The sequence below is a fragment of the Micrasema longulum genome, unplaced genomic scaffold (genome assembly GCF_059751315.1).
Source record: "Micrasema longulum isolate JH-2025_06_02 unplaced genomic scaffold, ASM5975131v1 h1tg000506l, whole genome shotgun sequence".
NCBI classification, from domain to species: Eukaryota; Metazoa; Arthropoda; class Insecta; order Trichoptera; family Brachycentridae; genus Micrasema; species Micrasema longulum.
The window spans coordinates 51,243-67,342 of NW_028277703.1; the positions used below are offsets into that span (position 1 = coordinate 51,243).

The window sequence follows — 16,100 nt, forward strand, 5'->3', positions numbered from 1 at the left end:
TGTTTATAAATTAAACACGTCTGACTCATTTTTTTGTGCAGTGTAAACGGGGCTAGATTTCTAAACACCCGTGCGCTATGTAGCTGCAAGACGTGGTGTAATCTAGCTCCCATATAATCATTAAAATTTAACCTTATTGAAACGTTCAACTAGAATACCAACCGCCTATGCGCCTGTAACCGCATGGCGTGTAATTGTTATTGAACAATTAAGAATTAAAATTAACACAAAACAATAAATAACTAACTAAATTAAATATTAACCCACAAAACACTTAGTAAAAAACGAACATTGTGTATTTTTGTGTACTTTGAACTTAGTACTTATTTCACTAATAATAGTAGTACACAAGTACTGGATACTCAAACGTTCTTTTAATCCTTTTTTAGCATACGTTAGTTGTGTTAATCACTATTATTTATCCGTGATATTATTTTGATTGCTCACTAAATAAATAAACCATACGGCAAAAAAGTGATACAATTTATGTGTTTTTTTCATAAGTCAATGTTACCGATGTAAGCATGCTATTAACGTATTAAATATTCGCGATAGGTACCTGTAATCAAAATTGCAAGGATTATACTCTATCAACAATAATACACAATGATCGATACTGATTGATTGCTGGAATGAAAGAATAAACGAGATGGATATAGATAAGTAAATATAATTTAACCTCACACGGCCCAATGTAGAAAATCTGCTTAATACTGCCAACACTCACTGTTCAACATGATTTTGAAAAACGAATAAGGTTTGATCAATTCTACTTAATTACGATTTTTTGGGTCGCAATAATGTTTAAAGTGAAAATCATCATATTTGGTGTCACGTTTTCGTATTTCATCATCATTTCCTTTCCAAACCTAATAATGCATAGGGCACTGCAATGGTACACCAATCCCACAGTATATTGATTGTTTTTGTTACATGAAGGTAAGACGATCCATTAGATTTGTATCCAACATTTGCAGGTTAAGAATTGGACACTGCTGCGCTAACAGTCACTTGTTTAAAATTAACGTTGTTCAGAGTCCACGGTGGAAGTGTGGCCAAGACTTGGAAACGCCTGACCACATGCCTTTTGGCTGCCCAATTACTGAAGGACATAGGAATTATTTTAAACTTAAATACACAAATTTTCCCATAAATGTCGCTTCTCTCCTATCCTCGCTTACCCCGAAGTGATTCATCACATAGGAAGATTTCTGATTGAGAATGGTGTGAATTTTTAGGAGGCTGCTATTTAATCATCGTTTTGTACATATGTAATGTTAAGTGTACATATTTTTAATTGTACATTAAAAATCCCAGTCTACATCAAAGCATTTACGTAGGTGGCAGAAATCATACTTCATAGGATGAATTGATGAATTGCCAAAAAAAAAAGGGAACATGATCGTTCGCATTTATTTGTGTAAAGTGTAATTTAGCTAATGTTCGAATAGTGATTTGTTTGTATTTTTAAAATGATTTCAAGTGATACTTGTTTCCACAATTTTCATTGTTACATTACAAAATCTTAACTCTGATTACTAAAAATAATCCAATGACAACTCTATATGAATAATAAGCTAAGGACATAAAGACATATATCCTATCTGAAAAATAAACAAAGTGGTGATTTTCTTGATAAAATAACTTTACCAATCATAAAAAAAAAATATTGAATAAATTCCTTGCATCGATAATCAACCTGGATTCCACAGTGTTTGTCCCTCAGAGTAATAATGCGTAACCTAGAGAGAAGCCCTACCACCATGTTTCATAGAACGCAAGCGATGTTGGTTTGTTGGTTAGCAACCAATTGGTTGCCATTTTGTTTTATTTGACAACATAAACATAACGGTTCGATCGGATGATTTTGTAGCTGTGCTTGGCTTTGTTTGTAAATAACTTGGATATTTACGTTATAATAAATAAATATCGACTATGGTAAGTTGCAGTATGTTTGGTTGCAGCAGTAGGAGCTTTGAAGGTGTTAAAGGAGTCAGTTTTCACAGGTAATTGTTTTCGAATATTTTGCCATGATTTACATTGATTTTTGGCATTTATTGTCCCGACACGTGTATTATGTTGCTTAAAAACTTTCCTTATATCAACATATTTACTTCAGATACTATTTTTTCCTAATTTGGGAGATAAATTTGTGAATTAAAGTATGTCAACTGTTGATAATGACAGCTGATTATGGTCAAAATGTCAAGGCCGCACTAGGCATCCATATAAGGTTTGAGTTTTTTATCGAGTAGAGGTCGATTCAAATTTAACTCGAAAATAGCAATGTTAACCTTGAAATCGCATCTTAAATGACGTGTCCAAATTTCAGGCCGTTACGACTCGCCATTTCGGAGATGTGACGGACAAACAAACAAACTCAACATAAGACTTTGGTTCCATGGAGTTGGGATTTATGTCTCAATAAATGTAACATAAGTATATTGTGAATAAAATAAAAAATAAACACACATGTATTTTCAGTTTTATAAAATAAATATAGGTGAATTATAAAAAAATAAATTTGAATAACCCTGCAATAATAAATAAACAGGTACATATTAAAAAATATTTACAATGCAAATTAATATCCATTTGGCAATTCTCGACCTGAATACGGAACATTTTTTGCTGCCAACTGTAGCTAACTAAATACCCAATAGTCATAGAATGGTTTTCCTACATTTGGGATTCTCTCTAGGTTACGCATTATTACTCTGAGGTTTGTCCATTTATTTTATTTACAATAAACGAGTATTTATGTCACATTTAATTGAGGTACAAATCCCAACTCCATGGAACCAAAGTCCTGTGTTGAGTTGGGACGAACATATGTATGACACTTTAACAACCAATAAGACCATATATTATATTATACACAGCAAAAAATATCATAAAAAAATACATAGCATATCAACATATAAAAAGAATATGCATTAAAAAAAAAAAAAAGCACATAAAAAAATAAAATATTATGTATTTTTCGTCCTTTTTAATATTAACTTTTCTTTTCTCGATTATACTATGTATTGTATAGACACATCTTATAGATGAAGAATTCAGTTTTGTGGATGAAATAAACATATCAACCTTGAATGAGTGCTTTCGACTCGATGACTACTCTCAGGTAAGAATCCTGAAAAAATTAAAAAAATATTATTCATTTTTTCATGTTAAAAATGTTTAGTTATGTTTTTAAAAAAAATGATTGGTTGATTTGTCACCAGATATCATTATAACATCATAATTAAAATGTAACAACCTATTTATTAGTTATTAGCTGATATGAGCCTATTTGCAAAATTCCTCATTTTAAGAAGACTTAGATAATGCAATGAATATTTGTACGTTCTGATTAAGACTATCAATAATAATCATTAATCCAAACTATATTGATAATAAACTGGTCTAAAGTACTACATACTTTTAGTGAATGATAATTTCATCGCTAATTTAGAACATGTTAACTTATTTATTTATTTATTTATTTATTAATAAAACATATAAGACATGAATATCATGATATTATATTCCCAGGAGTTGTACGAGAAAACTCATTTGGGACGGTACATAAAAAAAATAGTACATTTCTTGTAACAATACATAGTATACATTTAAACAATAAAAATTTTAACAAATTTTAACAATCTATGAACTTAATATTAAAAAAGGAAAGAAAACATTTAAACAATCTGTGAACTTAATATTAAAGAAGAAAATAAAAACATTCAAACAATCTGTGAACTTAATATTAAAAAAGAAAAGAAAAACATTTAAACATTCTGTGAACTTAGTATTAAAAAAAGAAAAGAAAAACATTTAAACCTAAAACACAATATATAGACTATTCACAGAAACTGAGCTAAAAACTATCACTTTCAAAAAGATTCAAGAAATAGGTCTTCATTTCTGGTCTTTGAGATTTACCAATTTTCTTAATTGATTAAAAAATATTTTGAGCTTCTGAATTTTTTGTAGATAAACTAAAATTATTGTTGGTTATACCAACTGGTCAATGAAGTATTTTAAAAGTATAATTGAGTAATTAAAAATATTATTTCAATGAAAATTTTTGCTCTTTTGTTCAAAGCATCAAAATTAACAGAAAATTGAACGAACATGAGGAATGCTTTTCATAAGGGATTATCCAAGTCAATACATTTACAGGGCTTATGACTAGTTGACCAGTTATTAGCTGATTTTTGTGAACACTTTATACTCCACTTCACACTGGGTAACCATTATGTCTATGTTCACAGATCCATGATCCAAGGATTAAAAATGTTTGTTGAGTTTGATTGCTGATTTGAGATTTGGAATGCTGGCATCGTTTTGTGGGATAGCAATATTTTTTGTTAAAAACAAACTTCCATGTGTGTGTCAACAGAAAGAATGAATAATAATAAAATTAATACAATTTAAAAAAATAAAAATACTCTAAACAATATGCCGGATATTTGTAAAGGAGTTAATAGTTGTTAATTTTTTTGAACAACTTACTTTCTGAATTTTCATTCTGAATTCTGAATTCATTTTATTTTTACACGATGTCTTCAATTTTTCAAACTGTTGATTATTGTGAAGAAAAATAGCTTCAACTGCCGAATCATTTTGACCAATTTATACAAAAAAGCAGCAAAACCCATAATCTTTCACCATATCTCGTATCATTTTATATTACTTGTTGATATGTTTTATCAGATTTAAAAAATATTATTATAAAGTATAAAGCGAAATGCGATATTAAGCTGAATCGAAAAAAAGTTATCTTATAAAAGTCTGATTTATTTGAAAATGATAAGTCCTTAATCCAAGCGAAAAGATTTAAATGGGTAATCAATCTATTCTGTGGATTTATTTACAAAATACAGGGTAAAAACCCGTAGAGACGGCATACTTTTTGATTGAGGATCAATAAAACCCAGGTTTGTAAATTAAATGAAATACTTCTATTTTTATTCAAAATAGCAACTTTATAAAAACGTAATTTTGAATACTAAAATAAAGATTAAAAAAAAAATAGCCAAAACAATGAGCAATTAAAATGGCATATCTCCTTCAATGTGTGGGACAGTTGTCACACAATAATATTAAGTGGTTTGTGGGAAAATTAGTAGGAGGTTGGAAAGAGGAGGGGAAGGAGAGATTTAATATTTGCGTGTTAGTGTAGTAAGTGTCCTGACCAAGAGACGGGTACGTCTCGAAACCGGAAGACGTAAAAAGTCGGTAAGTTGTTACATACTAACATTACATACTACACACTAACATTAGTTAGACCCAAATTATTTATTATTATTCTAAAATTATTATGTAAAATAAATCTTTTATTTGTATTGTAATATATCAATTTATTTCAATAACCCACAATTGATTGTTCGATTACCTATATTAATTAACCGGTTATTAATCAAAATGTGACTTTTTTCTTATTTTTACACACCATGAACGTCTGTTATAAAAAAACTGCGTTACTAATATTTTTTTAGATTAATTTGTTTGAATAATTTACGCCTCAGGGGTATTTTTACATAAAACAAATATGGTTGGTAGGTAATAGAAATTAAGAGTATTAACATAGACATTCACGAGTAAATTAAGCAATAAAACAGAAAAAAACATAATATTAAACCTGGAAATTAAAAAAAACGTTTGTCAAAATAATATATATTTTCATAATATATTTTTTACCTAAATTATGAAAAATTCTGCCTTTATGTCCAACGTTATGTATTAAAAAACAATAAACCTTTTATTTTGCTGTTTTAGGAAAGCCTCTGTCCGATTTAAAATCGATTTCAGTCCGATGTTTTTCGTAAAAAGGATATTTTTCTGGAATCTAATTGATAAGATAATCTTTATTACACGTAGTTTTATACATTAATATGTTTATTTTCTCAATCTGAACTTTGGAAGAAGCCACATTGCCACAAGGGAAGTGATTCGTCAGGAAATAGGTATACCTTATAAACCGATCTGATAAGGAATCCCTGGACTTAATGATGCATCATCAAATAATACACTGTATTTATAAAATCACCAGGGACGGTTAAATAAAGTTGATAATTAAATTTATGACAATTTTTTAACGAATTTCTTGGGAATCGAACTCAATACCTCAAGGATTAGTACAGTTGATTCCCTTTTTCAGGAATTTCATCTGAGAGGAACCATCGAGTCGAAAACACTCGTCGCGGGCCCCGATTACAATGGGAAGATAAATACGTCATACAATGGGAAGATAAATATGATATCATACCTTGACGATTTAGTTGAAAATAAATTCTCTCTAGTGATTACGAATATACACTACCGACCCCCAACTTCAAGTTTTGGGTAGGTACATTGATATGAAACAAGGGGAAGCGTACGTCACCGTACACATATCTATGCACTAAAATGACATAGCTTCATTATGACGTCATAGTTGAAGATAAAATTCTTCCGACCGATTACGAAGTTACACTACCAATCCCCCCATCAAGTTTTGATGTAAGTACATCGGTTTATACCGACGCGCGATGGGTCTAGAACCCCTCGATTTGTTTATCTACGTATTAAAAGTGTCAATTTTTTTTCACATTACGATTTATTAAATTTTTCAATCGTTCTGAGGTTGGCACTTTTTAATTAAAAGCCTTCTAAAAATATGAGACAGAAAAAAGTAAATTTTGAAGTCGATTGAAATTCTGACATGACTGTCAGTTTGAAAACAAGCGGCTAGATGCAAAAAGTAATGTTGCTAGAGTCTGCCCTCATATAAGAGAATCTAGGCGTAAGAAAGTTGCCACCATAAAAAAATAATTAGTTATTATATTTTTTCCATCTGTTTTACTACATTTCTAAGTGTAGGTATCGAGGCGTTAAAAGAGCCGGCTTTGTAATCAATCGGTAGATAAATACAGACGATCGTTAAACGTACCTTCTAGGTTATTGAAATTAAAGTCATGTAAAAATCATGTTCAAGCGAGCATTTTTTGTTTGAATTTGGATTTATTGGAGTTTATAATCGCTTTGAAGTGGACACTTTTTATCACAGCAGCCTATATAAAATATAAATGAGAACTATTTTAAATGTTAACGAATCAAGGAACGCGGACTAAATCACTATGGTCATTCATTGGTTGGTTTCGATACTATGATGTCGAGATGACAAGTAAGTAGAACATACCGAGGTAGATACACATAGTATAGAGGTTAAGTATATCGTGTCAACGTACATATGAAGATAGCTTTCATAATCGAGGCACTGGGTTAATGTAATATAATTGTCTTTGGGTAAGTATTTAACTTAAAAGTTCTTAGCATTATATATCATTTCGATTTTTTGTTGAACATTTAATTGGTTAAAAAAAAGTAATTAAAAAAGTAACAAGGTTTCTCAACAAATGTTCGTATCATGTTTAATTGTAAAATTTTGATACAATTCATACAAATTAAATTTTACACCGATAAAACTTAATTTATTAGGGGCAGCAGAAAAAGTAAAAAAATGTATTAAACCAGAGCGGCGTTTTCGTAAAAACGGACAAAATGGAATGGACAAGAAAAAATAATAATAAAACAAATAACTGTACCCATTTTGACAATAACTGTTCAATTAAACATTATACTTTTTCTATCCCAAGTTTTAATACTGCAATTGCCCTTAATCGTATTGCGTAAAATCCTAAGCAACATTGAATATCATATATATTTTTCGTAATTTGCATTAAATGAGGACCAAAATCATTATTTAATCTGCGAATTATTTATTCTTATTTTATAAAACAAGCAAAATTGCTGTTTAATAATGAATTTTATTCGAACTTAAGTTACCCTTAATTGTGTCTTAAAATCGAACAAAGTTTAATAAAATAAAACAACTTTGTTTTTAACCACTAATTTTTATTTTTCACTGACCGGTTTCAAAGCAAACAAGCTTCTTAATTTAGTGGTTAAAAACAAGGTTGTTTTATTTTTTTTATTATAATGAATAACCACAAAGTTAGTGCTTCAAATATAAACTTTATATACGAAAGAAGTTTGTTTGGAATTGCTCATATACATATTTATTTTTAAAAAAATATCACACTATAAATCTTTGGCCCCTTTGTTGAGAACAACTGAATAAAACACAACAAGATAATATCAGATTATAATATTGTGACCACAAGTTTATGGATTGTCCATAATTGTTTTTTTGTGGAAAATAAATGAGTTCGAATAATTATTATCAGGTAAGGTTTTCAATGCTATGATTTTGTATTAAATACTTTAAACTTGTTGAAACTTACTGAGAGAAGAAAAATTATAGATTTACTGAATTTATTTAAGATAACTTTACATGGAACTGCCCAAATGTACCTCCGTTTAGTTGCAACAATTCGCGAACCGTATACTCGTATAATGCTATTCTGAATCGACTCCATGTACTCGGCAATAACTATACCGACGTTGCTGATATTTTTCACATAAAGTATAGTTAATAGAAATCAACTCTATTATTTTATCATTTCAAAGATGGTGGACGGTAATTCAAATTTATCTAATTATTTTTCTTTCTATGTTTACAGCTGTTGTAAAGGTACTATTGTGTATTTACGCAAATATTTCATTTTTAGTTTTGATTTTAATTTGTTTTTTTGAGATTTCAAATAACTTTATTACTCTTTGCATATAATATATTTATATTTTGCGATTAAAAAAAAAAAGAATCAATTTCTTTTTAAAAAAATTTATGTAACTGTCTAATTTTTTTATTTTTTCGTTTGCTTTGTTTTTTTTTTTAATTTTACCACGTTTTTTATATAAAACTGCCGTGTTATAGTTAATTATGAAGCATACCTAATACACTGCTATTTTAAAGCCAAATTTTGCTTGGTATTTAGGTATAAAATGGAACATTTTAAGGGTGACGTGAAATTTAGAATCAACATTATATGCCATTTCTAGGTCCACCATGCTATTTTAAATCCAATTTCCTCTTGGCCTTCGTCGGTTTATTCATATTCAGTGTAATAATTTGCAGTGACGAAAAATAAAAAAAAACAAAATTTACTTTAATTCTGGGGCGAAACTACCTAGCAAGGTAAGTAATAAGAACTAAAATAATTCAATAATATTTTTTATCTAAAACCAATCAAAATTAAGGTATTGTTTTCTGACAAAGCCAGGTTAAGCTAGTAATAATATATATTTATACATAACATTTTATTTGTTTTTAAATATTGATTGTATGAATTTACTACCGATAATTTGATATTGAAGGTTAACTATTTATTGTTTTATAAGGAACATGATATATATTTTGATAATTCAAGATCAAATATCATTTGATATTTTTAAGATTATAATCTTAACAAAACAGTTTTTAAAACTAATTCCGGGCTAGATTAGGAAGTTATTAAAAATATATCTAATTAATTGCTTTTGCTCAAGTTCGTTTTGAACAATCAAAATGTATTTTTATAATCCATAATTACATCTCTAAAACATGGTTTTGGAGATATCACTTTCTTGTATAGAGTGGAAAAACTCTTTCGATAATTGGTTCGAATCCATGCGTATAAAGTATCCAAGTGTATAAAAATGAAAAGCAAACATTTTGAAAAAAAAACTGAATAATTTGTAATAATATTTTTATAATATACAAGCGGACCTGACAGACGTTGTTCTACCTAAACGTTAGCTTGCCTGCTATTAGCTAGTTGAACAACCATTTTTTTCGTTATTAATTACACACGTAATTTATTTTGGACTTTTTATAATGGTATCGTAATTGGTAAAATAAACCAAAGTAGGGAACAAAATGCCGAACATTTCTCTAGTGGAACGGAAGGCCTGTTGATTACTGCCAACAGGCCGGCTTCTCCTGAAGAGTTTTGAGTGGTTTCCTCTCCACATGAGCAAATGTTGAGAAGTTCCTGATTAGCCCACATTAATATATCCCTCCTGATCCCAATAGTTTAGATAAATTTTAAGATATTTAATTGCAGAAAAATCCACTTTTTGAAATATAAACCTTGTATATTATAAGCAAGGTAAATAATAAAGCAACTCCCATATAAAAAAATATATATTCGTAATAAGGGTTTGTTTTTTTGTTTTATCTCCACGTGTGATTGGCTAAGATGCCTTTTCGTGCTCGAATCAAAATCGTGCAAAAATCACTACTGTAGTGCCACAATCTTTGGAGAAAAAACGTGAATGCGTGTTGATGCAGAAAAGTCAGACAGCGTTTTACCCCGAGCCTTCTAAAATTATGACATTTAACTGATGCCCAACGCGAATTCAGTCATCCTTTAATCCAGCCGTGTTTTGATTTGAGCTTGAAATTTAATTCAAAATCAAAATGACAAAATACATCGTTTCAACTTTACGTATTTCATTATTTTACATTTTTTTTCTGTACAAAATATTCGTATTCGTATAAACAGCAAAAGTGCTGAGCTGACGGTATACAATTTATTATGACACGATAGTTTTAATAAAAAGTCGATAATTTGACATTACATATCACTAACACGGGCTGTAAGAACTGTTTTGATTAGGTGTTTTTTAAGTACATCTATGTTTTGTATATTTTTTAGGTCATTTGTAGAACTTTATTGCTGTACATACAAAACGGTTTTTTTTTATGTTAGTTCTAGTAATATATAAAGAATCTTCATTACAACAAGTATAATATGCGCTATACACTTTTAAACATTCTTGAATCACTTGATGGGCCTCGTATTTAAATAAATTATTGTTTGTGTAATATTAAAAAAATCATTTCCAATTTTTGATTTCAAATAAAAAAAATAATACGATCGTACATCGATCGATGCACTCGATCGTGCGTGTTAGCAAAAATAATAAACTGATAATATAAATAGACATTAGATATAAATACATATTCTAGGTTGAGGCAGATAGGATCAGGTTGGATTATTTTACATTTTAGTTATATTATTATCTTAAAATACTGTTTTGTTTAAGTTATTAAAAAAAAATATTTTCGCTACTACTAAGTACTAAATATATGGGGGTTGGGTATTGTATTACACTACCCGCCCAATTAAACTGAAAAATAAAATATGTACCCATTACCTAAACATTTATTTTGATTTATTTATTTTATAAACTACAAACAATTAAGTAACATTAATTAGTTTTTTTATTACATTATATTAATGTTTAGTATTTTGTTATTTTAATACTGTTCCTCTCCAAAAAACAGACAAGCTTTTGTACTTGAAGAGGGACTAACGCTAAGTTAATAGTAGGTATATGTATTATAAATATTTTATACAATCAAAATTGTATTTTTTTGGCAATTATTTTTTCAGTTCACGTTTTTTTTCTTAATTTCTTTAGGGAGGCTATTAAAGTTTTTGTGCTTAAATAAACGTAATTTTGCAGGAATTGTTTAGTATGAAGTTTTGGTAAGTTAAAATAATTTGGATATCGCAAAGATGTACAACACATCTTTGCGATATTTTTTTTTGTGGTATAATATCCTTACTGAAATCCATAGATGAGAAAATCTCATTTATTTTTGTTGGTCATGACCAAATATAAATAAAACCATAGAAATATTTCAAAAAAGAAGTATTGCTTGATAAATAAAATAATTATTTTGTATCAAAATATAAGTTTGGTATTTCTAAGTGTACAAAAAAAATAAAGCATGCTTATTGAATAACGAAACCGTATATTTTGCACGTTGATCAAGATAGCAAATTAAAAAGAGATTATTTAATTTAAAAAAGGTTACAATCATTAAATTGATATTTCGCTATCAGTTTGTTTTTAGACTTTTCATTCTTACTTTAGATTTAAACAATGAAATTAGCTTCTTCAGAACATATAAATAAAATATACCCCAAATTTGTTGCAACAAAGGAGTAAAACATTTTGAGAAGGGAATATGGAGGTCTACGCATTTACAGGGTTTATGACTTGTCGTCGCCTGGTTTTTATGGCCACTTTACACACTGTGCAACATCCACTATTATTCCGATGTTTAAACATCCGCATTTTCTCAACTCTTCAAAATGTTTCCCCTCTCTGTCGCAACAAATTTAGATCTCGATTACTCCCTAGGGAGGAAATCCAGTTTGTCTACAAGCATTTGGACATTCTCAATACATTGTAGATAAAAATATACCCTCCAATCGTTCAAATAAAATAAAAAACACTTAAGTTTACGAAAAACGTGTTTTAATTTTTAAAAAATTTATGCGAAGTAAAGCGTTCATAATAATTTATTGTTTTATACATTACTTTTCACCTCTTTCGTCTAGTAAGACCGTTAGGTAATTAATTATTATTTTTTAAATATCTTTAAAAAAAAACAAATAATTTTTAAATAAGTGAAAAAGCATTTGTAATTTTGTTTACAGAACACCCCAATTAATAAATAAGTTTTAAAAAATTCGTCAATTTTTATAGCGCCGTTTTCGTGAGTAATCATTTCAAGGGCGCTGTACATTATACTTCATTAAAAAAATAAGGTCTATCTACAGGCTAACTCTTAATTACTATTTACTAACATACAAATTTTACAAATCATGTATAATACACATAATGTCTGTACTTCTAAAAATTACATCTAAAAAGTAGCAGTTTTCAAATCAGGAAACGATTTCACAAATAAACTAGTTTATAATGTTTTTTTCTAAAAAGCGATTCTGTTGCACAATTTCAAACTTCTGGAGGTAGAGCATTCCACGCCAAAGGTCCGGCTATTGCAAAAGGCCTATCGCCAAATTTGGAACTCTGATTACCTAAATGAGGTTGTATCACCTTCCCTACAGCAGAACAGGAGGCTGAGCGGAGAGTGAGGCGCCTATCTGCCAGCTCGTCCGGAACGCAGAGGTCCTTAAGTTATTGAGGAGCCGTGGTATGCATTGCCTTGTACATTAACCATTATAGCTTGTACTCGACCTTTTCTGGAAAACGTAGCCAGTGAAGACTTTGAAGCAACCGTGTAATATGATTGTACTTTGAAACATCAAAGATTATCCTGGCAGCTGCATTCAGAATGGACAACAATATTTTTATTTGTTGAATTTTATGAACTCAAAGAATTAAAAATGTAGTGACATTAAACTAATTTGACATTAATTATTGTAAAGGTCATAAGCCCTGTATTTGCCTAGACTTTTATGTTCCGTTGTCATTGTTTATGTAAAAGTGGCTCATAATGGATAGCAATTTTTATGTAATTTTATATCCTTTATCAGTTGAAATAATAATCAACAATAGTGATTTCGTATTTAGCCTGATTAATTATTTGTTAGAATTAAAAATACGCTAGATTGGAGTGAACTATTTATCAAAATCACGATAAATGTTCATACTATTGATAATAAATCAAATCATTATAAGTGCCTATTTATAATACAATATCGTAGAAATTAGAATGATTTGTAAGCGAGTATTGATTGACTCTTATGCGGATATGATGTCACACTAGTCTACTTAGGAAACAAGGCTTGAAATATTTCTCTAATTTTTTTAAATGATGAAGTCGAACTTCTTTTGTAATCTTCAAATGCACATTTTCACACTGAATTCGAAAAGTAAAGTTTGTATAACTATGCTGTATTTTAATACAAAAAATGTAATTCCTTTGCTACGCGAAAAATGAATGTCCGCCAATACAGCAATAAATCTGTATAATAGAACTCATAGTAAGGAAGAAAAAGACAATCTTCTGTGGCCAGTGTTTATTAGAAATAGATTCAGTAGGTTATTGACAGTGATGGGGGACGCACGCATGCAAAATGAGCTGCACATTGATGATTTTTAATTTATTTTGCTATAACAGGGCTTAATTAAATGTTTACTTTTATAAATTATGGATAAAAAATAATTGAATTGTATGTTTCCATGTTTTATTTTTATCAAATCTCTGAACTTTATGATATTTCGTCTCTTGCTAGTGGTAACACGATGTTACATCACCGCGCGCAAAGGGATTATTCACCATAGTCTTTTAAGAGTTAAATTAAATGGTAACGAATTTAAATCTATAAAATGGAACAGCCAGAATAACGTTTTTTTAAATATAAGTTATTTTGACAACCAGTTAAAAAAAAAGATTTATAATTTTCCCGCTTTAATTTTCACTAGTCACTCGTGGCGTCACTCTTTCCTTCCATTTGTACGAAATCAAACGATCGTTTATGAATGGAAAATAAATTTGAATGACTTTGCCTGGGAGTAAAGGTATTTGTATCTATTTTAAAGTACACATTAGATTATGATAATAAAAATACGTATATAGTTTGACAAATCTCTTGGCTTTTATGATAGATTTTCCATATGTTTAAGGGCTTTTAAGTTTTACTATCTTCGTATAAGCAGATACATTAGGGCTACGATAAATACCATCGACAAAAACAAGCAACGGATGCTGCGATGGTTTAGACTAAAGAATAGAGGTAATTTCTGGGATTTTGGCATACATTTCAAATTTACGACAGAAAAATTAAAATGTTCATCGATGGGTGTTGAAGCCTAGAAAGGCCAGTAAAAACACGACACAATCAACTTCAAGAAATTCTTGAAGTGGGCATGCAAATGTCAGTACAATCGGCAAGCCTGTTTGAGAAATGTGCAGAAAAAGCAAAATGTAATACCTACAGGTAAATTATATTCGTAGTACAAATATTAAATATACATTGGTATTGCGTTTTATCCTCTCGGCGTAGTACCCACCCGTACAAGGAGATGCCATTAAAACATAGTTCATTAGTTAGTTAATTTTTAAGTATTGAAAGTGTTAAACTTACCGGTATTATATGCAGCACTATAGGAATCAAAATAAGGAGAGGTTGGTAGATATGAAACCCTAGCCGGGCCATGCCCATAGCCTTGGCAAGTTCCTCCAGATCTTCCAAAAGCTCCGAATCTCTCCACTCCCGTAAAAGCAGAAACTCGTTCATTGTGTTCCAGAAGCCTTCTATGGTCCATCAAATCCAAAGATTTCCTCGCATCTTCACTATTGATCAAATGAGATACTTGAGATATTAGAGATAGTTTGTCTTCTGCTGTTTCGGAGTCGTAAGATTTTAAGATTGCGTCATTTTTGTAGTAACTTTCGCACCTCTTCCCTGATGCTTTGGCTTTATCGCATAGTTCGACGTTTTGTCGTCTTTCTGGTGTTTTGGCGCCACTTCTTTCTCTCTTAGTTCCTTTGGTCTTGAGAATATCTTCAATCCGGAAGGAAGAGGCCCTCTTTCCTGGTGCTGAACACATATTTAGCCAGGAATCTTACCGAAACTGGCCCATTATCGCCAAAGTAGCTCCTCATATATCACAGCTTTAAATACAGAAGCCACGACGTCACGTGTGATGAGTATTCGTTAGGGGTATGCGACCATTTAAGATTGATGGATTTTTCAATTATAAGATTTATACCATTCGGATGCGCAATAAATGTAGCAAAAATAAGCTGGGGCTTTAATCGGACCAATGAAATTAATATTTCAAAACACGTTGGAGCTGTTTTACGTGAAACTAATTTATCATATTTTAGACAGATATATATTAAATACAGGCAGTTTTTTTTAGACCGTAAAGTAGTTTTTCGACTTAAAATATATGAATATATTTTTTTTAAATATACAGGTATTATGTAAGCTCATTATATATTTTTATGTCTTGTTAAAATGCATTCTTATTTATTATTAATTAGGCGAGTGTTTAATTTACAAACATTTTATCTAAAAATGCAACGCTTTTTTTTAGAAGACGATTTGAATCGGTATATTCACTTAAATGTTTAAAAATAATTTTAAAGAGTAACACCTAGGGTCAAAGCACCAATAAATGACCACCCCCCAGTTAATGACCATTGGTTAATAAAACACAATATAATAAGAATTGCTACATATGTCCAGTCAAAAAACTTTTAACACCAGAAACTATGACAAAGGCAGTAGGCGGACACATCTTTTGGTAAGAAACAAATCAATCAGTTTTGAACTGTGAGTTGTAAGGAAAGGTGTAGTAAGTGTTTTATTTTATGCTATTTTTTATGCCATTCTTTGAATATATCCATATTCTAATGTGTTAGGGTGGTTTATAATGTTATGATATAACTAAATCTGAGTATTATTTTTACTAGG

At 29.7% G+C, this 16,100-nt stretch overlaps 1 protein-coding gene across 1 annotated transcript in view; it reads right to left on the reverse strand.

Annotated features, from left to right (window-relative positions):
• The window catches only part of LOC148281003 (hematopoietically-expressed homeobox protein hhex-like), a 31,413-nt gene extending 16,145 nt beyond the window's left edge, over positions 1 to 15,268 (reverse strand). The window contains exon 1 of the mRNA XM_088227469.1: positions 14,763 to 15,268. Coding sequence (XP_088083595.1) covers positions 14,763 to 15,228 — 466 coding nt within the window. The 5' untranslated portion in view covers positions 15,229 to 15,268. The remainder of the gene's footprint in view (positions 1 to 14,762) is intronic.
• Positions 15,269 to 16,100: the final 832 nt, after the last annotated feature.